At 35.3% G+C, this 26,163-nt stretch overlaps 4 protein-coding genes across 4 annotated transcripts; 3 read left to right on the top strand and 1 right to left on the bottom strand.

Moving 5' to 3' along the window:
• The first annotated feature begins 642 nt into the window (after positions 1 to 642).
• LOC147069861 (zinc finger protein 593 homolog) lies at positions 643 to 6,041 on the top strand. The gene is made up of 2 exons (XM_085950617.1): positions 643 to 773; positions 2,761 to 6,041. Exons 1-2 carry the CDS (start codon positions 662 to 664, stop codon positions 3,090 to 3,092), a joined length of 444 nt encoding a protein of 147 aa, XP_085806743.1. The 5' UTR covers positions 643 to 661; the 3' UTR covers positions 3,093 to 6,041.
• Positions 3,319 to 6,041, top strand: Slimp (Seryl-tRNA synthetase-like insect mitochondrial protein). The gene has a single exon (XM_085950613.1). It carries the CDS (start codon positions 3,319 to 3,321, stop codon positions 4,693 to 4,695), a length of 1,377 nt encoding a protein of 458 aa, XP_085806739.1. The 3' UTR covers positions 4,696 to 6,041.
• Positions 5,831 to 18,038, bottom strand: Tango2 (transport and golgi organization 2). The gene is made up of 6 exons (XM_085950614.1): positions 17,724 to 18,038; positions 13,880 to 13,996; positions 11,176 to 11,296; positions 9,915 to 10,136; positions 8,320 to 8,430; positions 5,831 to 6,016 (listed from the first exon to the last, which is right to left on the bottom strand). The coding sequence occupies exons 1-6, from the start codon at positions 17,860 to 17,862 to the stop codon at positions 5,905 to 5,907; spliced, it is 822 nt and encodes a 273-aa protein (XP_085806740.1). The 5' UTR covers positions 17,863 to 18,038; the 3' UTR covers positions 5,831 to 5,904.
• A 546-nt stretch (positions 18,039 to 18,584) lies between these two features.
• Positions 18,585 to 26,154, top strand: LOC147069858 (phosphoglycerate mutase 2-like). Its single transcript, XM_085950210.1, has 5 exons — positions 18,585 to 18,786; positions 20,152 to 20,384; positions 23,249 to 23,440; positions 23,821 to 23,893; positions 25,057 to 26,154. The coding sequence occupies exons 1-5, from the start codon at positions 18,687 to 18,689 to the stop codon at positions 25,221 to 25,223; spliced, it is 765 nt and encodes a 254-aa protein (XP_085806336.1). The 5' UTR covers positions 18,585 to 18,686; the 3' UTR covers positions 25,224 to 26,154.
• The last annotated feature ends 9 nt before the right edge of the window (positions 26,155 to 26,163 follow it).

Here is a 26,163-nt window from a genome sequence, read left to right as displayed (position 1 = left end):
CAAAATTATAGGGTTATCAGAAGACATTACGATAATCGCAATTTTTGACTTTTGACAGCTCGACTTTTTTATTCGTTCATTGATCAGTAGCAGGGCATAGACAAATCGGACGATTTATTGTCCTCGGACTTTTGGCTCGCCAATGGAGCGCTGGCATTAAGCGTCAATGACATTGACCTACTTTACGAGCTGCTTGTTGGCGAATTTACAATCTGCCTTTAAAGTCGCCCAGTGTCATCATAGAACAAGCTAACAAGCAGATTGTAAACAATCTACCGAGAAAAGTTGAAAGCCGGTCAACTTTACACGCTACACGCCGGCGTGTGGGCCTACTGCGTTTGCGCAGTAAAGCGTAGTAGCGACTTCCTGGTAAAAAACGCACTGCGTTCTGTCAAAATAGTCGCTAGCTTGTTGGCTTCTCAGCGAATGGAAAGTTTTGTGTGTCATTATCAAAATCGCAGTAGCTGAAACCCCCGCTTTTAAATTCGCCAACAAACAGCTCGTAAAGTAGCTCAATGGACGCATTATTATGGTACGGTTGGCAACAGTCATGGACTAAATCGAACAGTGGATTTTTACCAGGCAACACTGTTTATATTATCTATGACACTGATGACACTCTTCACACCAAGTCTATGGTTCACACTGTCCTAGAATCAAAATGACATATAAACGCAAAAAGTATCATTTCGGTGACACGCACCTCAAAAAACGGTGGAGGTTGAAAAATAGGAAGAAGGATTTGGACGAAATTAACGAGGATATCAAAGAAGGTACGTGGACGTATAAACCTATCACTTTTTGACGCCATGTCGTGGATAGATTATCGTCTCCATGCTGGTTTTCATAACATAACCTACAAAATCACAGATTATTTACGTCATCCAGAATTATTATGTTTTTCGTATTTACTCCAATAACATCTTCGAGGTGTTCTTAACTCTCCCAGAATTCTAAATTTGAATCTAGATGTTGGACAGATTTTCCCGCGAATGCCAGATGTCATTATGTTTACATTTATGGCTGATAATTTACTAAAATTTATGTACTTCATGTCTTTTAAAAAACTGGTTTCCCCATAATTTATCCATTTATTCTGTTATAACATTCTATTTAATCATTCTTTATACAATACAATATCAATATCGGTGCATGGTATCGAAAATCAAGAATGTTTAGGATAGTCCTTTTAAAGCTTGATTTGTCGCTAACAGTGAACTTGAGGTTAGCACGTAATGTTTCTGATTGGTTCGAATCTCACTATAGGATAAATAGGACATGATTTCAACTAGTAAACAAACAGTTATAGTAGGTATTCTGAGAGAGTATTAACTCATTTAGTGCTAACACCGTGACTGGCGCGTTTGGAGTACTTGTTATTTAAATGTGGTAATTAAAAGTTCAGCAGTGATTGTGTTAAGATCCAATCTTTTACAAGCCACACAAAGTATGTTTTGACTGATGAAGTTATCGGTGTTTTTGTAGAATTGTATGAATTTCTACCTCCAGAAAGCTTACCACTCGCAAATTATTTCGAAGATACTTACATTGGAAGACCACAGTGCCATAGACTACGGCAACAACCTTCAGCCATTAATATGTGAAATATGTATCATGTATGATTTACAAACAACAAATAATTTATATAATGTTTTGAGGCTTTTGCGGTTGTTTTTTATCATAGTAGATTTTTGGGTTTCCACCGTGTGTCCTTCCTTCGTTATTCGACGTTTCGGGCTCGTTGCAGTGGCCATTATCAAGAGATGATATGTTTTATGATGAAAATGTAGTGTAGGTATGTGAATGTAAACGTTGCTCTAAGAATGTCAAAAGGAATCCGATTAGCTAAAAGCAAACATTGCTCAGAGTAATCTGTCAATCGTTACGACCTGGGATACCGGCTCGAATATTGAATTTTGCGGTACTGTTCGGTTATCAGGAATACAGCGGAAAACACATTTTGAAAATACCCGATATACTGGATTATTTGTTAGTTTGGGTTAGGTTAGGTTAACCTAACAAATAATCCAGTTTATCGACTATTTTAAAAATGTGTTTTCCGCTGTATTCCTGATAACCGAACAATACCGATTTTGCTCATAGTGCCGGAAGCCATGACGTTTTTAACCGTAATCCATCATCCCTATTAATATTTTCAGGGTTTCTATGGATTTCAATGGCCTCCTTTACCACAAATCGTGCGAAATATCCCTTCTTTTTAAAATGAAACTTGCTGATACCTACATTTTAGGGGGCCTCCAAAACCAGCATTTGGCGATCAAATAAGCAGAGTTAGCAACATCTTTAGTACTAAGGTTTATATATGTATAAATTAGTTTTAAGAACTGTAACGAAAAATTACCTACCGGCAGGCAGTTCTTGCCATTGTGCGCTACCATCGCCTAAGAGGTTCCAAACACATTGTCATTTAGATTCGGTCTCTTATCGGGTACGCCACGTTTTATCGTTATCTGGTCTATATTTATTCAGATGACAAAATATTGTAAACCCATACCTTTGTTATTCAAATAAACTTTTGATTATTGGAACCCGCTATACCACATCCTTATGAGAAACAGATGCTGGCTCAGGGTTTCTTCATTCTACAGACATATCATAGTGTAATCAATAAAAATATATTTGTCAACCACAATCATTTTATATCGAGTAAATAATTTAAAATTTTCAGGTCTAGTATCAGTGTAATATAATATCCAACTCAGTATTAGCATTTTCTTAAATGATTTTTTCCTTTTACAGGCAATTCAGAGAAATTACTGAACCAAGAAGTGGACCTAGACAAAGCGGGTGCGGCTCAATTTTACTGCATCCACTGCGCCCGGTACTTCATCGACCAGCAAGCCTTAAACGAGCACTTCAGGACAAAAGTACACAAACGTCGGCTGAAGGCGCTCGAGCTAGAGCCCTACACCATCGAAGATTCCGAACGAGCAGCAGGATTCGGCAATTTTAAAGTGCCCCTTAAGAGGAAAATAGAAACACAACCTAAAGCTGGGACGGCAACTAAATCGACTGACGACGACGGTGATACTGATATGAGTGAAAGCAAAAAGAAAAAAATTGATACGTAAAAACTTAAAATAAATATTGCTTGCAATTTTTTTTGGCTGCAAGTATAACTATGTTCAAGTAACACTTGATTAATATTTCGTATCTATATATTATTATACTAAACATTCTTCAATACACATTAGTAATAATCAATTACTGAGAACTTTGTAATTTTTTTTTCTTTTGTACTCTATTTGGGGGTGAGAATAAGGAATGTGGCAATACTGATTATAATAAATTTTAAGCATGGCGTTAAAGTTATCAAATATGAAAGGATTAATTCAGATTACGTGGAGTAGTTTAAGATTCAATAGATTTTACGGTTCAGCGCTTCATATTCCTGGTAACAAAGCCACTGAGGTATGCGCTGTTGTCTTTCCGTATATTGATATGGAAGAGAGGTTTAAGGATATGGAAACACTTAAAGGTGATATGATGAAGAGACATAGTGCTGTTGACATCGAAGAAGTTAAGAAGGTTTGGGATTTTTATACGAGCGTTTGCAAAGACAGAGACAGTCTGGAAAAGACAAAAACGGATATAACAAACAAAATAAAACAATTAGTAGATTCAAAAACGAAAGAATCAACCGATGAATACGAGAAGTTAAAAATACACACGAAAATCGTTCGGGATGATATTAAGAATTTAAAAGTAGCTCTTTGGAGCGTTGAAGAAAATGCTGTCACACGTGCATTAGCAGTACCGAATATTCTTCACAGTGAAACTCCTGACAGTGAAGAATTTGAAATATATATATTTAACGATAAGCCAGATTTAAAAAATATCGAAAGTCATTTAGATAAAGCGCTACGATTGAATTTGTTAAAATTTTCGAGTCCCCATAGTTATTATCTTCTCAACGACGCCGCCGTATTTGAATTGAGTGCAAAGTTTTACTTCACGGAACAGTTACGAAACGCCGGTTTAGTTCAGTTTTCTAATCCAGATTTTACGAAAAGTCTAGTCGTTGAAGGCTGCGGCTTAAACCATACCGATCCGGAATCTGTGTATATTTTACATCACGACGAAAACACTAAGGTTAACGAAGACAGTCGGCTTCATTTAAACGGTGGAGCGTCTTTGCTAGCGTTTGCGGCTTATTATACTCGGAATGTCATGTTTCCGACAGTGTTTCCTTTGAGATATTTCGCGATGGGTCGGCAGTATAAACCGGTACCGATCGATTCAGGAATCGGTCTGTTCGGAGTAAGCCAGGCGTCTGCTATTGAAGTATTTGTCGCATGTAAAGATTCCAAGGAAAGTCTCAATAATGAACTCGATGATTTAGTTACAAAGATTACCGACATTTACAAATCTATCGGTTACCATTTTAAAGTGTGTCATATCCCAGCTTGCCATTTGTATAACTGGGAGAGTTTACGAGTCAGCTTTCAAATGTTTTCACCATCTTTGAATAAATATATTGAAATCGGTAACATTAGTGTCAGCGATTCTTACATTAGTAAGAGACTCCAGTTCTGTTACAGAGAAGGGAAATACCGTTTTCCTAAGTTGATCTCCGGCACTGTTCTCAGTGTGCCTAAATTGCTTGGCTGTATATTAGAACAGAATGGTAATTTACCATTTGAAATACCTGTGGTCATCAAAAATATGTTTTAAATTATACCCCGTTTACACATGCATGGATTTACTGTCGACAGTAAGTATTATAGCGGCCATAACATGAAAATGTATGGCTAAACATGTATTATCCTGCAGTTGGCAAGTTTGCATGCATGAATCAAAAAAGTTTGGAAGCTTCTGAATTTTCATGCGGCAGTAGGATTTTTTCCATCGAACAATAGTGGCGAACCTGCCGGCAACAAAACAAACTACGAACGAATTTTCAGGTTGACCGATTTTCACTATGTCATAAATAGTACCATAAAATGACAACACCTGTCTCACTCACTCTTAAAGAATGAATTGGTGACAGTTGGGACTTTTACGTGGAAACAGTTATTGTCAAGATAGTTTAAAATAAACACTATCGCCGCCAGTAAATCCATGTACGTGTACAGGCGCTATAAGGTTGAATATGGTGATTTAATGTAATATTTATACATGGTTACCTGTAAATTGTACGTAAAACATCTCACCGTGGCACAATATGAAAATTAATTCAATTTTCATAGCTGATTTTCGCAAAATTCATGTATTCAAGAATGAAAACCTAACCTAACCTAACAAATAGTCCAGTATATCGGCTATTTTCAAAATTTGTTTGCTACTTGCTTCCTGTAAAGTGTAAACCAACAAGAACCATGTTTTATTTAGACATGAATTTTATGTCAGTACTATACGGTTCAAAGAGGTTGAACGACGGTCTTTAATATACAGCCATATTATATTTCCGATACAACATTTCACGGTGAAGTGTGATACGGCCAACTGCATACGTACAAGTCAATCAATGTTTATGCAAAACATAATAATTAACTTTATAGTACTGCGGAGTTTATTTAATCACGATTGGCAGACTGCACAGGTTAGGTCATATAAATTGAACTGGCGAAGGAAGAAATAACTAGTTATTCAGTAGAGAGTAGAACAGGTAGGCCAACAAGGTTAGATATAGATGGAGTTATCGATGCTGTACGTTTTGAGTTTGAATTGATAGAATTAGAAAGTCAGGTCAAGAGACGTTCATTAGGTTGTCACATTCCTGAAAATAAATGTATCTTTCGTTTTCCAAAATATATTATCGGTTTCATAGGCACAACAGCAATTGTGTATAAAAAAAAACACGACACAATTTTTATTTGTTTGTACAACTTTATCAAAACAGTCATAATATGAATTATGATATATTATGTAATATAGTGTATTTTAAATCTGTTGTTGTAAATGTGTTTGGATCCAATTTGTATCTCCGTGATTCATAGTCCATTCCCAGAAGTCCATTTTTCCTTCTGCATCGACTATGATTACTGTGTGTGTCCTGAAAAATAAAAAAAACCTTTAAATATACATTGTTTTAATATTTAGTATTACCCTGTAGGGTGGATACCCTGCCATCCAGCATGACTTGGCATAAAACCATTACTTCATAACCAATGTTCCCTGTAAGGCAACGATTTTCAAATTGGAAGGCGCGCCTCCCTGGGGAGGCGCGGAGTGTTGCGAAGGGAGGCGTGAACAGTGTCACATAATAATTAATATAGCCACAGGTTTGCAGATTGCAAATGCATATTTTATAAAACGGCCGCTAGTTACAAACTACATAAAAAACAGTCCTATAAAAGGTTGTTTGCAAACCTGTCTGGAAATATGGAGACTAACTTTATAATACTTCACTTCTATACTATTGTGAAGTATGCTGTCTATCTCGTGAAAAAATGAAATAAAAGGGTCAAATCATAATATTAAAATTTGAGGCAAATCTGTTTAAGAACGATAATTTTGTTGTTAAATTTGTCTATTTGGTTGAAATTTAAAAAAAAAATGAGTGAATAAATCAATGCAAGGACCACTAATGCATTCACTGATATAAAAAGACAATGTGAAGGCATTCATGAAAAATTGGAGCTTTGGAAATCAAAATAACAAAACAATAAGTTCGCCATGTTTCCACATTTCAATGAGTTCCGCGGCAGATATATTGAAGCAAACAAAAATCTATTTACTTATTCTTCGAGTTCTTGGTTAGTTTGCTAATGCACTTTTCACGTTATTTTATTAATAGTAAAAAAAGGTGCTGTTTTCTTTCAGGACTGTTAAATATGTGGTTGTGCGTTGCAATTTGATGTGATACCTATATGATGATTGATATACTTAAATGAAAACCCCCGTGTACAATTTAGGAAACACTATATTAGAGCACCACATTGCCCTTAACCTCAGCGATAGGTAGGTGGGCCCGCCAAAGATCCTGGCCTTGGCGCCTGCTTCAGGATGTGGGGCCCATGATAGAATCCATTTGTTAATGAACGATGATGAATTTGGATTGACTACTATTGAAATTGATTGTGCTAATAAACAAGCACATTCATCGCATGAAAAACAAATTAATTTAAAAATGAATATAAATAAGTAAAACTTGATTTTTTTTTATATTTTTTTTCATTTTTGTATTAGTAATAGTCTGTATTATTTAATGAAATAAAGGGGGGGGGAGGCGCCGAGATTAGATTTTTTTTAAAGGGAGGCATAGTAACAAAGTTTGGAAACCACTGCTGTAAGGTGTGCGTATCTCCATATGATTTCAACGACGGATCCGTCTTTACCTTATTTCGCATTCGAGATGTGTTAACAAAACCGAATGTCGCGTCTAGATGAATTTGTCATTTTTCACAATTCGTAAAGCCATAGGCGCGTGTGAACTCGCTCGTAGGACTTATTAAGCAACTTAAAAAAAATAATGATTCATTATGAATCTCGATCCTGAAAAACAGACGAATTGTTGCCGTGTAATGGGCTGTAATATAGTTGAATTTCGTTATCTGAGGAATAGTTAATAAGTGTTATTAGATTTTCGAGATGCGATCTTATCTTTAAGGGGCCCGTCCGCATATGACGTCACACAGTTTTGGCTATTTTTTAACCTTCCTCCCCATCGTCACATAACCTTTAACACCTTGTCTATATTATGTCACATTTTTGACATCCCTTAAATGTTAAAAAACAAAAAATGAAGATGATAACTTCATCTGCTATTTCACTTTCAGTCATGTGATATCCAGGGTCACCTTCATTTACTTTTAACCATTGTAATGCATCCATTCACTTCGAGTAAACCAATTAATCTGTCGTGTAACTGTCAGGATTAGCAGCAGCCAGCGTTGCAAACGTCGACGTCTACTAGTCTAATGCCTTATGACTCGAATTTCGAGTGCGAGAGGTATGATTTGATTATCATGCACAGAACATTGTTTCCAAACGGTGACACTTGGATATAAACATGTATAGGATTAACAGGATGTTTTAAACAATTTTCACATTTGCCCGTATATTTTGTAAATTATAACGAGGTTCTACTGTACATTATTCTACACGTAGCATGTAATGCAATATGTAATGATCTATAACTACTAAAACCTAGCTAAAAAGCATATGAAAGACATGTTTATAAACTTAATGACACAATAGAAATGTTCAATTTTATTTTGGTAATATTTATTGCAATAAAGGGTTTTTTGACATACATCAAAACCCAAACACCTATGAAGCATCAGTTTGTTACCCCTGAACAATATGAGTTTTATTATTATTTAATAGAAATTATGAATGGTTAAGTGTACCAACCTGGTTCCGTAATTTGCATGAGGTATCTTTACGCACACTGCTGCCAGCCCGTCAATGTTTATCTCAGGTGTTTCCGCTCTTCGCTTATCTATCTCTTCATCAGGAAGATGACTGAAAGGATAAATTGAGGTGCAGAGGATTCAACGAATACAAGTGCATTGGTGACTGAGTTGAGTGAATCAACTTCAAAGATAATCTGCGATTATAAATTTTACATTTTGTAAATGAGGTGAGGTGAGGTGTAAACGATGGCCGCGCGGCTTAAGCGTTGGCCTATTGCGTCGTGGGTCCCAGGTTCGAATCCTGGGTCTGATAAGTACACATATTGTTTTTCAATTTGTGTTTGAGTCAGAGTATGGACCTAATAGGTTGAGCAAGTGGCTGACATCCATTTCTCGTAAAACAAAATCTGTCAATACAAACCTCCACTCTGTGGAGGCCCATATGATCCTATTAGGATCGGACATGGTCGAAAAAATGAGGTATATTCATTCACCAACAATCCATTATTACTACTACTACTTCACCATGTTCGATCCTTAGAGGATCATATGGGCCTCCACAGAGTGGAGATTGTATTAACAGATTTTGTTTTTATGAGAAATATATGTTAGCCACTTGCTCAACCTAGTAGATCAATAATTTGACTCCAAACACAAATTGAAGAACAATAGAGGCGTGTATTTTCAAAGTGAACTTATTCCACTTCAACAAATTTTTGGCAAAAGCCAAAAAACTTTTGACAGTGTTGATGTTATACATGCGTTTTGTATTGAAATATGTTACTTTTGTTACTAACACCGATTTTGAAGATGATTTTTCCACTGGATTGAATGCTATTAGGTTCTTCTATCCAAAAAAATACTTGTTCAAAATTTTATCCTTTAAATTGTGGCATTCATGACTCATTTTCGTCAAATAGTGGAATAAATTCACTTTGAAAATACACCCCTCAATGTATTTGCCAGACTGAGGATTCGAACCTGGGACCCATGACATTATAAACTGACGCTTAAGCCGCTCGGCCATCGTGAGCGACTATCTTAAGAAAAATATTGATATTTCTTTACGTTTATTAACTCATTCCGTGTGTCCAACGCAGCTATTGCGTTGTCCATTAGATATAATTAGCATGTTATTTAAATGTTGTAATTAATTAGTAATTAACAGGTCCGCAGTGAATGAGCTAATGTATTTGAAGGAGAAGGCAGGCTAATACATTTGAATTATATACATGTAAATATCAGTAGAATTATTTTCAGAAGCCTAATTATTAGCTAATTTCATCATTATTAGGTATGGCATGGGTAGTTTAATTGATAAAGCACATAGGCTGGAATCATGTTCCGCTCCGTACCAATATTTTTCTAATGGGTATATTTCTGAGGTGTTCTAAATGATGTATGTTTTAATTATGTCACATGTACTAGTTTAAGCCTACGCACTCAGTAATTGATTATAACACAAAAATGCTTACGTTTATTAAGTTTTTCTTCTGACGAACGATCTTTTTTGTCACATATCTGTGGGATTCACTCTACCGGTAATTTACCGAGTGCTGCACGTAATAAAGTTTTACAACAATAATAACTTACACTTTGTCCCATTTTAGAAGTGATAGAAGCTCTTGAACCAGATTATCTTTGGACTCTTCGCCACAGTTGCGAGAGATGATATCTTCAAATCGTACTTTCCCAGCTGTCACTTTCTTGTAGGGTTTCCCAGGAAGTGTATTGCTGAATCCCACCACTTCTTTATCGTAACGAATCGTCTTGTTGTCAAAATTTGAATAATGGTGCACAGTGCTGGTGACTTCTCTACAATTAGAAGAAGTTCAGATTAAGAAGAAGAAGAAGGGCAAATGATTTAATGCTGATACTCTTAAAAATTCTGTGAAGTTGTGATTATATTGAGATGCATGTCGCGTACTATCACGCTGTCACTGTGACAATTTTAGTCTATTGTTTCGTCATTTTGTAGAATATTTTGAACGAACACGATCTCTGTAAATTCAATGATGGAGTAACCTAGTAACGAATCTCTGTGAATCCTATTTAGTATTAGTATTTTGAATTATTATTCATTATTCATGCTGATTTCGATTAATTTTAACGGTTTCTACGTGTTTGTACGTTAAAATTAATTGCGATATTACATCCATAGATAATATTTGAACAGAACCCAACCCGCAGACCATAGACAACATTTTTATAGAAAATACATAGTGCCAACCGCTAAAAACAAAAAACACGTGATTTTGACATGATTCGAAAATGTGTAGGCATGTAGAAAATGATAAAAACCGGTCATTGAGTCATGCAGGTGTCGATGCAGTGCAGTACAACGTGAGGTCACCTCATTGTTGGTCTTGTGATTTCGGCAGATTTTGCTAAATGACAATGTTCATTTAAAGGTTCAAAATGTGCTACGGGATAGGAGCATCAGTCTGATAACATTTTAAACACCAAGAAAATCGACATTACAGACTTTTTTCCCCTAGTGGCATCTTACTGTGACATCAAGTGATAGTACCCGTGAGAAGTTGAAGGTCTTTTATCTGTTGACTTGTTTAGCGTATTTATCAGCTTCCTCGTTTCCGACTATCCCTGTATGACTTTTTATCCAGGAGAATCTAGGGTTTGTTCCTATCATTCGGAGCTCTGTTTATAGTGTTAAGGTGTCTAGTGGGTGTGTAGATGACGGGTTTTGGAGAGCTACCAGACTGACTTGGCTATCTGAAAATATGTTGAGTCGTATCTATCGGGGAATTGCAATGTGAGAGACTGCCAATGTTTCTAAAAGAATTTTAATTGCTCGTCGGAATCCATTTAAAATTGAAGACAGTGTTGCACTTACCCTATATCTACGGTTACGAGATTGAAATAACTGTACTGGTCACTTGTTTTACTCAATTCATCTATATATGTTGAGCTCGTTTCATTACCTAAAATGAAATTTGAGACTAAGGACCCTCGCCCTGAAAAATAGCAAAAATGGAATTAGAAATGGATTACATTTTCAAAGTGTATTAAAATAGCTATTCAGAATCGAGCCCTTCTCCGGAAAAAGAGCGCTATTGCAATAATTCTAGTTTTCGGTAAATAAGTTCAAATCACACACCATATTATCATATTTAATTAACATTTTTTTTTTACTATGTCTGATCATAAGAAGAACGTATGAGCCACTTGCTCAACCTATTAGGTCCATTCTCTGGTCTAAACACACTTTGCAAAACAACATATGCATTTGCCAGACCTGAGATTCGAACCTGGTAGTCAGGCATCGTGGGCTAATTACCATTGGAATTAATTGAATTTCTACAACCGATGGTATTTTAAATATTACTCTGTTGACGCGAATCATATTGTACCTCATGAGTTTTGTTTAGACAATATTTTCTCGAAACAAACGTTTCAGGATAACGCTAGGTACTTTTCTGTGGGGCACAATTGATCAAAAGGTTTTGATTATATCTAGAGGGGTCTTTTCAACTTTTTGTATTACAAGAGTCGATGACAATTCCAGAACGTTTCTTGTATGATTGAATTGGAAAATGAATATTCTGTACGTTGGCGCATTGAAACGTATCAGCTATACGATATTGTATTTTATAGTGAATACAAAAATGCAAATATTATTCTCCAACCTTACACCGTTCTATGGTAAGAGTCTATGGAGTTTAGACTACAGGACGGCAATTCCTGAATAAAGCACTATGAAGCACAAGTGACCAGTTGCGCAAACATTACGCAAACCTACTTCACTGTAGCATACTAAAAGTCAACCGCCGCTGTCCACTGCGGGTGAGTTGAGCTAGGTACATGCGTTGCCGCTAGAGGCGCTGACGGTAAACGTCAGATCTAATGTCAACGTAATATTGTAGAAAGCTGTATGTACACCTATTGTGTTTTGTCTTTTACATAACTATTACCGTTGAAAGTGTTATTTTGTGTTTAAATCCTCATTTAAATATTTATTGTGATTTTGTAATACACAAACTCACATGTTTGTTTTCATAATACAACGGAAATTCCGTGTTGTAATATTGTTATATTGGAGACGTAACTAGCTTGTTTAAAGATTAATTGGCTACGTACTTCAACAATGAATGGTTTAATAATGCAACATTAACGGTAAGTAGTGATTGAATATGAAGTCATTACCAAAATGGATAAAAATGTTATTTAATTTCCATGAAATTGACAAGAGTTCCGTCACGACATGTTTACTTTCTATCTTACTCTAACGCATGGACATGAGGTATAAGCATGCTGAATGCTTTCTCACTCGCACTTATATATTGTGTATCCGTTTCACTCGAAGCTCTATACACACAATATCTCCTGTAAAACTACAAATTTTACGTGCTTCAGTTGAAGCGGTTCGGTGACGTGTTTTGCAGTGCTTCACTCGGGGATTGGCCTCCAGCTAGGAAGAGTCTTATGCAGTGCGCGAAATGAAAAAAAATATGAACCTGTACAGGACATGAACCTGTAACCGATGGATTCGCGCCAGCGTACTTTTTCCAATTAGGCTATGAGCATCCTACTTAATTAAGATGATTTTAACTAGTAGTTCTTACATGAAATGCTTATCAAATTATGTATGTTCAATATATAGAATGTTACATTCTCAAATCTTGTGAATGATTTGTTGAATAAAAGAAATAGTTTATTATATTTATGTAGTTATGGTTATGCATATTGTATATTGTATATAAATATGTTTGTTAGATTTTTTATTATATTCCTACGTATCTCAGACAGTCAAATGAAATAACAGTCTTTAAACTTGTGGCATGTAAGATTAGAATACGCAGATGTTGTCAGCGCAGCAGGTGAAAAACAAGATTTACGACATGTCATAAATATATAGTTTTTTACCTAGAGTCTGATAAGTTACGTATTAAACTTTAAAAACAAAGCAAGTGAATTAATAACTCATCTAATAAAACTCGGTTGTCAACTCAGTTGAAAATGTCCCTCTGAGGCGGACGAAACCGGTCCTAATCTATTGATTAAAAGTGGAATAAGTACTACAAAAAAAAAAAAATTTGCGTTTTATTAAATTAAAACAACAATACAATGCAGTTCCACCATGAATTGACAGTTAACAAAAAAAAATAAAAGAAATTAATAACTCATCCATGTCCATGAGGCGGAGCGATAATCTTGGGGATTTTATGAACCGGAGCGCACCGGAACGTATCTTCCATTTCGGGTGTTATGAGCATTTTGTATTACACGTTTCTCATCATTTTCAGTGCAGTTAAATTGGTAGTCATGGAAGTATGATGACCTGTTTTGTTTTTATATAACAATGGTATACCTTGGGTATACCATTGTTTGTGACTTTTGTGATTCAGTGAATTCGGCTACATATTTATGAATAATTTGGTTTATCTTTTAAAAAGCAGTTATAACTATCTATTTTGTAATATTGTGTGAATGCTTTGGTTCTGGTACAAGTCGACAGCATGTATAAATTCCGAATCTTTAATGATGTGGCTGAAGAAATAAAGTCTGCAGCGGTTAGATCACCAAAGTCGATTGCATACCTTGAGTATTTTTCTTCTCCTGAACTCCGGATAGGTTAAGTAAAGCAGCAACACGTTTCCTCACAGGGCAGGCAGCCAACCAGGTTCCACCCTCACGGCCTTTTTCCAAGTCTCGACCTAAATAAAACATAAATATACAAGTTTAGAATTCTTTCGTTTACATGAAAACAGTAAAAGTTTATCATTTTCTGACATTCAAACAAAAGATTTTGTGAGCGATACTTGGAGCCAAGAATGGAGACAGTGTGTGGCGTCATATCTGGAAACTTGTACGTATGCAGTTCGCCGTGTTACACTTCACCGTGAAATGTTGTATTGGAAATAGGGTAACTGCATTAGTCCCCGGACAGCTTCAGTATACGGACAGTTTTGTACAAATATAACGAAAATAAGCAAAGTATGAGAGTTTCATATGAAGGATGACTCACATATTGTGCCTGTATTGTTCCTGGACCAATAAAATTATATTTGTCACACACAAAGGAATTCATTCTATAGTATTACATTAGTAGTGGTGCACATGCTGACTCGAACAAAAAAAATATTCGATTTCTTAAAAAATAATTAGTGAACGAAGGATACAAAAAGTACGTTAAAACTATGATTATTTCATTTATTCGCTTCAAAGATGTTTCATATTATTCAGTAATATGTTCTTGTATATTATTCAATGATAAAAATAATGTATTTTGTTAAATTTAGTTAAATATTTGGTGTCCGGCAACTAAAGTGCAAAATTTTATCTTTTTTTAGTTGTCGGACGCAGTGTCCGGGCACTGAATTTATAAGAGACATTGAGTATTTGTGTGTGTACAGTATCACATCGAGGCTTGCTTGGTTTCATACAAGTTAGAAAAGGACAAACATAGAATTGTAAATATTTTTAGTTTTCGGACACGATTTTATAATTTTGATCCTGCTGTCCGGCGACTAAAATTCAATATTGAATGACCGGACAAAGCTATTTTCTAATTAATTATTATGTATTTACACAGTTATCTCCAATAGCTGGTACGAGTACGTCAAATGCAAGCACCAGTTCATCAAGTGTGAGCAATTTAACATTAAAATCTCATCTTTTTTACCCCAAACCTACTCAATTTGGGAGTAAAAATAGAATAATAAGACACTGTCAAAGCACCAAGCGCCATTTCTTCGGAAGCGTGGAGGAAGATCATAGAAGAAAAAGTGAAGGATGACAAAAGTACAGCAATTCATAAAAGATGAAAGGTCTTCCTTAGAAAAGAGAAGACAAATAAAAAAAGGAAAGCGAAAAGGGCGATTTGCCAAAATTGTTCTGATGAATTAGAAAGTGATGTTGAGGATGGTTTATTAAAGAACATTGGCTGTGATGGATGTGTTCGTTGGTTTCACCGTAAATGCACGACAATGTCTATGTTATCTTATAGTGAAGCATCACTAAAAGATTTTGTATGTAATTTTTGTTTAAACTTAGACCTAAATTAATATGTTTATCACCCGTATAATCACTAGACACCCGTATTACCCGGTTCCGGGTTTGTAGGTGTTTAGACATTAAGTCACATATCCAGGCTATTGGGTTGGGGGTATAGTACTGAAGCATTTTTTTCTCTGTAAAACTACTGAAGAGTGCTTGATTCAAGCATGGATTTTTTACACTTAGTTCTCTTTTATATTTATGATTGAAAATAGCACTTGAAAACATTTATTTTTCGTCAGAGAAGGGATTAGGATTAGTATTGAAATTTATTTTAGTGTGTTTGGAAATATAATTATGGTGACTGAAGTGTTGAACCTTTTTAAAATTATCAATGGCAATAATTTAGTTGCCAGCAGTTCTCAAGTATGTTTTTTTTTGTAAGCCTGCTTTGCATATTATAGAACACAAACAAAAGTTACACAGTTTGAGATTTTTTGGATGTAATAAAAATTAATGTCAAAATTTGGTCAACTCACTTGAGATGTTTATTAGTTTTACCATTTGATTTATGAAGTTCAGTTTTTTATTTCATTTTGCTTTGCTCAATTTGCACTCGAAATTACTTCGACAGAACTATATAAAAGAAACACATTGAATAAATAAAAATATGTTTTTTTTCAAGTTAGCAGTTGCTTGAGTGCTCATTGTGAACTATTTCTGCGTTTATTGCATCACTGTATTAACTAAAATTGTTTAAACGTAAAAAAATATTTTTTTAACACCAAAACTTGTCTTATTTTCTATACGAAATAATCTGTCCGACCACTAAAAATAGTACGTCCGGAAACTAAGATTGTGTGTCCGGAGACTAAAAAAACCAACCATTTTTCTTAACATGAGAAATATGATAGTAATTTACCTAAATATAGATTTTTAAAATATTTATAAACCAAAAGAATATATATGTAAACATTTATAAATCATAACATATTTTGTTTTCTTCTAAAAATGGAAAAGATAATCGAAAATAAGGTGAGAAAATAGTTAACTGTCCGGATACCAGTGCATTTACCCTATATGGTCGTATATTAAAGACCGTCCAACCTCTTTGTGTCGTATAGTACTGACATAATATTCATATCTAAATAAAACACTGTTTTTGTCGGTTTACACTTTGCAAGAAAGTAGCAAGCAGCAGTTGCCAGCAGCAAACAAATTTTGAAAATAGCCGATATACTGGATTATTTGTTAGGTTAGGTTAGCTTCGGTTAGGCGAGCTTTTCATTCTTGAATTCATGAATTCATGAAAATTGAATCTAATAAAATTGGAGACGATATAGTATACGGTCATCTCTTTTTGATAGAAAGCTCACGGTAAAATGTTTTATGTCCAATTTACATGTAACCGTGTGGTGTATGCACCAAAACCGTGAAATTTACAAGGAATTTCAGGAATCAAACATAATCCAAATTTCCAGGCATATTTAACCAATAGACTTGGATCGATAAACCTGGAAAGTTTTTGATGCAAAGCTTCAGATAGAAGTGTTCGGAATGGTTAGATGGGTCACTAATCGTAGTACCGGACTGCAGGAGATAGATCAGACTGAGGGTGACGACATCACACGATCCACTCTGGGCTATTGCACCATGAGTAGTGACGTCCCTTGGGGGTAGGCAGATCACTTCAAATTCAAATTTTATTTATTTTTTTACATATATGTTATGTACTTAGTGAATATTATAAATTATTAATTTAAGACATTGACAACATGACATTTGAAATGTGTACGCTGACTGCTTTAATCATTTTATTGATTCATTTATATAGTTCTTAGCTATTTTATTGTGTGTGTTTATAGCATGTTTCATAATTTTCAATCATTACTTATTCATTGTGCTAGTTAACATTTTGAAAAATAGTGCATCCATGGCCATTTCTATCGTACTCCCCTTTCGATACATACCTACTTATCAATACTTTTTTTCTTTTAATAATTTTCCTTCCTACACCTTGCTGATATATATTATATAATGCGATATCTAACAACAAATCATAAATCCACTTCAATTTTAACAGTGGTCACAAAAATGTTTGCGAAACGTCACCGCTCGCGAAACCGTGGTTGGGTATCACTGCTCTAAGTGGATAATAATCTAACAAATAATATAGTAAGAATCCCTACTAGTAGAAGTCACAGAATACACATAAGAAAAGGTTGCCGATTACTAGCACGCCTATTGTAGGCTTTCTTGTTTAGTTGAGGGCTACATCCCGCTGCTTCCCATTTTTACCCGACTGTGTCCGGTATAACCATAATGTACTTTAAACTACAGTATGTAAGCATACCTAAGAGAAAGTCAGTTGGATAAAACCACGAATAGTATCATGTGTTGTTTAGGGGAAAAAGTCACAAATTATAATGATATAAAATATATTACCTCCTATAACGGTGTTATCTTCATCCCAGAGAGCCGCTTTGGAAGCTGGTCGACTGAAAAATTCTTCTCTGTTACTTGCCAGAATGAGCCTATAGCCGCCGGCAGAAGATCCGCCGGTGTGAATGAATAAAATACACATAGCTTTACACACAATTAAATTAATCCAAATAAATAATAACTAACATCGCATGGTGTTATTGACACTTTTTTTACAAGGCTCAGTTGTTTTTAATGAGATAATTTTATCTATTATCAAAACACGTTTACAAAAAAATTTTATATTATTGTTGTACAAACATAACCTGTTTTTATTCTGGTTATCTAATCAGCTGTTGACAAAATGACTGTCACTTTGACAGTTATAATAAGATTGCCAGGAATTATTAGATTTTTCTCCAATAGCTGGTCACAATTTCGTAATAACGGAAAATTAAAATTTCTAAATTATTTGTACCAAGCCTGAAAACTGTGCTGGAGACAAAAACCCACTGAAAGAATGAGCCGGATTCAAAAGACGCTAGGTAGGTAGGTATAGCTCAATTGAGTTGTATTTTTTATAAATATGAAAAGGCATTATTTTGATTCTTAGTTTCCTATTTTATTTGCAAAAGAGCTTTAGGAAAATGAAAAAATCTCAATTACCTATGATTTTGATGAGAAAGTTTTCGATTTGTCGCTCGAAAATGTAAGGTAGGTATTGAAATTGAATGAGAGACGAAATCATAAGATAAAACGATAACGTGAACTATATTTTTTCACAGATATACTTAATTTTTTTAATTTTATTTATTTGAAAAAAGATAATGGCATGATCGTGTAGAATAGATGGCAGCACTGGACGACCTTCTGAATTTAGAGGTCAGAGAAGTCAGAACTTATTCCAAAATCCGAGCAGATTTTTGCAAGACCACTACCGGCTAGTCCTGCTTTTTCTCGTGTGAGATTTGAAAACTATTTTTTATAATGGCCAAATACAAGGTTGTTATGGTTCGCCATGGAGAGAGCGAATGGAATCAAAAGAATCAGTTTTGCGGCTGGTTCGACGCAGAGCTCAGCGAGAAAGGTAATTATTATGAAGTTTATTTCATCCCATTTTGGTTTTCTGTACATTTTATCTCCGTACGTGTTCTGACTCATGTAGATCTAGAAGTGTCATAAAGGAATATGCTAATAATTCATTTTAATAATATAATCCATACTTTTCCTCATTTTAACCCAGTGTGAGGGCATAGATAACAACTGATAATGTAAAAGTAAAACATTGATTCACTGGTAGATTGTCACTGTATACAGAAATATGCCCAAACCGATAAAGCAATTTGTGCTGTCATTGGTCACATTGTTAGGGAACGGCTTCATCGGGAAGCCTTAGCCCAACACGGCAACGCAAAGGTGGAGGGAGCGCAGCATGCCCGACTACATACCGCGGCAATAATGAACTCTAAATCAAAATACTGTATGACACTATTTAATTTAATTAGTCGCCTTGCGGCTAGCCAGGAGTCGCGGTTATCCGCAAGGCGGCTGACGCGGTTACGTTAGTGGCTAGCCGCAGTCAGTTTCAAAATGAATGTGACTTATCTTGGAGTTCTGTTAGGTATCTCAGGATGTTTGAGAACCCAGATAGATCAAATTATAAATAACTGTCTGAACAGTATTTTAACTAGAACACTTGCAGGAGGGGCGAATTAACTGAGAATGGTTATAAAATAAAACTCATCGGAGATTTAAATGTTTTTTTCACCTTCTTGTTTGTTAGTTCACTCATTTAATATTAATTTCGGAAATAAAATATTTGGGCCTTCATTTAGGAACCACTGCTTTACTATAATTTTTCTTGTTTATTAGTACTCATTTAATTATGCAAGGGCATTTTTTTACATCGTGTATAAATTTTCCGCATCGAAATCCATATCGGAATAAGTTTTTAACAAAAACACTACGTGTGATCACTCATGCGGTCAACCGCTGTTTATCCGCCTAGTGTGTAGCGCTCCGTGGTGCGGTAGACCGCGGGCAGGCCGCGCTGTGCATGACAACCGCTGCGGTAGCCAAACTGCCGAGATGTAGTGCGTATGGTGTAGGCACTTTTCATACAAAAAACGATTTGAATACAAAAAACGAACAAGTGCGTATGCGCTCTAATAATAAAATATTTAATTAATGATACGGTATTATAGAGCTTAACAATCATCACGGTAGCTCTGGCAGACAGACGGTCCAGTCTTCTCCTCCTGGATATCAAGTCCGGAACAAAGCGCTCACAACATGTTTTATATTCTTAACATACATCCCCCCCCGTTCATCGCGGGGGATTTTTTCAATATTATGTATGTTCAATAATTAGAATGGTACATTCTTAAATCTTGTGAATTATTCGTTGAATAAAAGAAATAGTTAATTAAAATGCAGTATGTTATTTGTCCAGGCAAGGCTGAAGCGTTAGCGGCCGGAAAAGCGTTGCTGGCGGCAGGTCTCAAGTTCGATGTGGCGCACACGTCTGTCCTGACGAGGGCTCAGCGGACCTTGGAGTCGGCGTTGTCTGAGTCCGGCCAGTCGGGAATTCCGACGGAGCGCACCTGGAGGCTCAACGAGCGTCACTACGGAGGACTGACCGGCCTCAACAAAGCCGAGACCTCCGCCAAGTATGGAGAGGAGCAGGTCAATATCATCAATAATAAAATTCAATAGTTTTAGTTTTTGTCAATTATTAATATAACTGTCATTGATGCGTGGTAACTCTATTATAGTCGAAGAGATCGAACTGCTATAATAGATGGAGTAATGTGAATTTTTTGTATTAGATTACTCAAAACATTTACGGCGATGTCTTTCACCTACCAGAGGCACCTAGCGGAAAAATAGGAAGCTTGCAATTTACATTTTTTTGATAATTTACAATTTCAACTGTGTTTAATAATAAATAATATGTATCTGAAAACAATAGAGAAATTTTTTTTTATTTAAGTCAAAGATAAACTTACAATTAGGTATTGTAAAAAATGTAATAAAATGTGAATTTGTTGAATCGAATCCCATGTTATTATTACATATATTTAATGGTCATATTCATTATTAAAATTTAGTTTATTAAGTTTTCTAAGCATCGCCTAAGAGATTTTTGACTAATTCATAGTTTTAATATTTTTTATATTTATTTTAAAAAACATAGATTTTTATAACTTATCCTTTTTATCTATATCAAATTGAGCTTCAATATTGGGACCATACCTAAATAAAATTGGATAGTTCAATTGTAATGGAACAATGTTAACCGGTTCTATGCCTTCAGTGAGTTTTCTCGCTCTATCAGGCCGTGATTGACAAGGTACATGCACAAATTTTGCCAGTTATCTCGTCTGACTTTAAACTCAAATTACTAGCCTCTGTCGATTGATTTGCATAATCTAAAAAAATAAACACACTGACATCTGTTTGAATAATTATGAAATACTAAGCCAAAAATTAACGATATTACAGCGATTATAATAAGAGCTTCGGTCTACGTTCAACGTGTGTCGTTAAAAATCTGCGGCCTGTCAGATGCTGCCATAGTAATATCGTGAGGCATAGAAAAGGTTAATAAAAACCCTGTTTACATCTCGAAACATCGGCCATGAAGCGTTAAAACTGCGGTAGAAAGTCATGCCACGTGATAATAGAATAAATTACTACGTGAAATGCTGTTTGATCAGGTGGTAATCGTGCGCTGAATATTTATAAGCGGAATTAGGACAGGAAATTTTGTCCGTTAAATCGAGGTTTGACTGTGTGGTAACACCGAAAAAAGATTAGTCTGTTTTTATTGGTTTCGAATTAATAATCTTTTCTGGATTGACCATTTATCACAGTTGTATGAATTTTAATACGCTATGTAATGTAACCTCCTCTCCTCCGGTTACCTTCCACTTGGCAGGTGGCCACCGAGCATGATTTCAATTCGAGGGGTTGGTATATTTAAATAACAACAAATTCCACGCAGTTGGCAACCCGCCAAATGTTTTTATTTGCAAAGAGATTGGATCATTAAAACATTAGAACAGAAATACATACTATTTTTTACACATTTCGATATATTAATTTAAATCAGGGGTAGTAAACCTTTTTGTACCTACCGCCCACTTTTGTATCTCTGTTAGTAGTAAAATTTTCTAACCGTCCACCGCAGTGTTGCCATCTTTTTCTATGCTGATTATAGTACAAAGGCGTTTTTATGTACAATAGTACAGGAACATTTTTCGTCTTGAATCCTTTAAAATTATATTATTTTGGTATATTTGGCGTAAAATTATAGTATTTAACATTTTTCGCAGAACTAAAATTATAGTATTGTACTATAATAATTATAGTACGGTTGGCATCACTGGTCCACCGGTTCCACAGTAATGGTGATTTATGAAGTAGGGAAGTAACTTTACTTATAAAATTTATAAAGCAGAGTTACAGCAAGTTAAAGCATATAATAATAATTACTTACCAAATACTTTATGTTAGACTTTTGCTAAGTGTGCAGAATAAATCTTTATAAAACAACTTACTGTAGTTAAATCTATCTTTTTATTTATACATACTTTCCATACATAGAAGCATGAAGTCTAATGAAATTACATTTAATTAAATAAATTATTAATGAGATCACTGAGGCTGATGCATAATGAAAATGTTTTTAAAACCTCTACCGCCCACCATGAAAGCTGGAACGCCCACTAGTGGGCGGTAGGGACCAGGTTGACTACCCCTGATTTAAATATAAAGGGTTTCCCTTTGCCCCGAAAACAATGACAGGATAAATTTACATAGGTGCAAATTATATTTTACTAAATATGTACTTGTTAGTGTCTGTTGTAGTCTATTCGAGGGTCAGATGAAGAAGCGTTTAATGATATCAATGATTCCGGCTATTTTTTTATATGGACGCGTATTATAACTGTTTAAACACAATACAGTCTGATAAGAAGAATATATACAAGAATTATAAAAATATACTATTTTAGAATCAATAAAAATAGGTCCATCTGAAGTTACCTCATACAAGTGGAATAAATATTCATCAATGAAAATGTTGGAAACAGTTAGTAGTAGTTGCAGGTTAGTTCTGCACCTTGGGAGAACAAGCAACTGATGCCCTACGATTATTAAGATAATTGTCAGGAACACGCAGGACAAAACTATTAAGAATGGCAGAGTTCTCATTTACACATTATATAAATTGGAAAAAATACGAATCCAAATAAAGATCTCGTTTAGCTTTTAGACTATAGTATGTGAGTATGCCTAAGAAAAAGTCCGTAATTATTAAGCTATGGATAGTGTCCATACAGCCTCACGTAAAGGAGTCTCAAAAATTTCTTTCGAACCTTCATCACCATAAGGCTGTACTTCAACTCACGTGGGGTCCAAACAATACTAAGGAATCATAAATTTTAATACCGTTAACACCCGAAAAGACCCGGGAAGTACACAAGACGAAGACGAAGCCCAATGTTTGTAGCGCATTGTTATAAAGGGTAACCATATGATTTCAGGTTCACATCTGGCGTCGCAGCTTTGATGTGCCGCCCCCAGAGATGAAACCTGACCACCCATACTACGACGTCATTGTGAAGGATCCCCGCTACGCCGACTGCCTCAAGCCGGAAGAGTTTCCCACTTGCGAGAGTCTAAAGCTCACCATCGAGCGCACCCTGCCTTACTGGAATGACGTCATCATCCCGCAGGTGACTATGATAGTTAAATATTGTTACGATATTGTAGGTATAAAAAAACATGTGATTATCGCTTTTATTTCTTCGATATGTTTTTTAAATAATTTTTGAACATCTGATAATGTACCTACCTATTTACTGTTCACGAAAATATCATTCAAAAGATACATATTTTGTTTTAGTGAGTAAACGTTTGCTATGCGAAAAGGAAAAGGTGACTCGAAATCCATCTTAATTGTAGCACAATAAAATTACAACACAATCAGCAGTTTGGATTTGATGAACTGCTTCGAAATTATAATGGTCCTGTGATACTAATAATAAGTTACCGCTAAAATGTCATATCTACCGATTTTAGGGTAATTTTGACATGTTTTTTTTCTGCTTTTTAGATGAAAGCAGGAAAGAAAATCATCATCGCTGCTCACGGAAATAGTTTAAGAGGAATCGTAAAGCATTTAGATGGTGAGTATTTGAGGAAAACTATTTACACTTGTTTTACCAAAAGTTGTTAAGTCGATAATTTAGGTATTTAGAGTTAACAACGGATTGTGTCTTTATATTATCTAGAAAAAAAATTAAGGTCATCCGATATATAGAATGTGCATATAAAGCAGAAGATATCAGCGTTATGCCTGATTTTAGACGGCATATCTAACTTTAAATTGCAATTACTCCATAACATGATTTCGAGACTTACCAACTTTTGGCAGAATACAGTCCATCACTAAATTGGCCCAGTTGCATGGAGTTTTAAAATCGAAATGTCGATTGATTCGTCTTATTTTTTATTACAGCGATTGCGCCTTCTGATTAGTAGTTTCTGTCTAATGTTATCAAATCTCTGTTAGTTAGGGTTGCGCAACGGTTGTTCCCGTTTGTACCCAACCAACTTTTGGTAGTAACCGTCCGAAGCCGGAAGTCTATTGAGTTCAGTGATGATCAGAACCTTTTTCTACAAATGTGTAAAATTATATGCAAAGATCTTGAAAAAAATTGGGTTTATAAAAGAAATTCGCATATCTTTCAGTCAAACCATTATTAAGACAATGTTTACTATTGATTTGAAATAATTCATACATAGTTATTCATAGTCATAAATCTTCATCCTAAGTGGTTGGCTAATTTTTTCATTGTACTCAATGTATCAGGTAATGAGTTTGATTCTTTTAAAAGTACAGACATATTGCTAAGGGCAAATCAATAAAAATATTATTCAAATTGTTGAACGTTAATATAAAACATGCCAGTGCTGCCAAATGTGGTAAATTTAAAACAATCAATAGATTTTAGATAAATAATCGTAACGTCAACGTAAAACATTCGCATGATGAAATTTCATTTTACTTGTGTTACTCTACCGGTGATTTAGCTGTACTGCCTGTAAAAAGTTTCCTTTGCCTTATAATGTTTGAGACTTTCACGGTTGTTTTTTACCGTAATAGATTTTTGGGTTTCCACTGTGTGTGCTTCTTCCTTCTTTTAGAGATCATCTCTTGATAATCGCCTCTACAACGAGCCCGAAACGTCGAGGGAAGAAGGAAGTAGTACACACGGTGGAAACCCAAAAATCTATTACAATAATTCATTTGGCCTGATTTCAACCAATCTTTTGTCTATTCCTCCAGACATGTCTGACGCAGCTATCATGGAGCTGAATCTCCCTACTGGAATCCCCTTCGTATACGAGCTGGATGAGAACATGAAGCCCGTAGTCTCCATGCAGTTCCTCGGTGACGAGGAGACTGTCAAGAAGGCCATGGAAGCCGTGGCGGCCCAAGGAAAGGCCAAGTGAGACTGCAGGATATCCAAACTCCACGATTGTTACGCGGAGGTCTCCGTAAATCGATGCGAAACTAAACACATACGTGCTATTATAGTTACATGACAATATTAATATAAAATTACGAACATTTCGTCACTAGAAATTTAAATTGCCTAATGTCATAATTTCATATCAGTTTGGGGCATTGATATACTACTAGATGAGGAGTTGCCATACAAGTGTCATTTTAAAAATGTACCACAAAAGAAAAAAGAAGATATTACGAATATCGTCTTATAATATTTCCTTGTAGGTATAATGCGTTAAGACCGTTAACATGGATTCCCGAATTTCACCCGTATTGCCCTGGCTGTAAAACTAAATTTGCGTTCTTGGAATAGTGACCCTAACGGTGCTGCAACCCAAAGCTTGCAAGCTACCAAAAATTCATGTCTGAGCGGACAGAGCAAGTCGTCATGCGCTGACTATTAGTTAGAGTAAGATGTAAGCTAGATCGGGCTTACTCATAATTATTGCCAGGTCGTTTTCGAGACAAATATTAAGTGAGCTTATATCGAGTTAAGTCCGCTGATATTAAAACAGTAAGTTTTAACACTGGCCGAGTCGCTGAAAATCGGGCGTCATTTTAAGAAGCATAGATTCATCCAGTAGTATATCAATGGTTTGGGGAGACCTTCATCTATCTTTCGTGTACGTACTGTGTAATTGAATTTACGTGTCTGGGCACTGTCGATAAAAGTGTTACAGTATATCGGTAATTACGAATGTCCGTAAGATTCGATATTCTGTTGTTTAAATTAAATATCGTACTGTGTATAATTTTGATATTCAAATGTACGCAGTAATATTAGACATTACGATTTGTTATGTGTTTTTTAAATTGTTTAATTTCAAAATTGTCTGAAAAACCCAGTAAATAAAAAAAATGTATTTATTATAATACGGTGTT

Source organism: Rhyacophila brunnea, unplaced genomic scaffold (assembly GCF_057557595.1).
Source record: "Rhyacophila brunnea isolate RB1 unplaced genomic scaffold, BYU_Rbru_1.0 scaffold_23, whole genome shotgun sequence".
Taxonomy (NCBI): Eukaryota; Metazoa; Arthropoda; class Insecta; order Trichoptera; family Rhyacophilidae; genus Rhyacophila; species Rhyacophila brunnea.
Note: the sequence above shows the minus strand (reverse complement) of the source record. Positions and strands in the feature narration are given on the sequence as shown.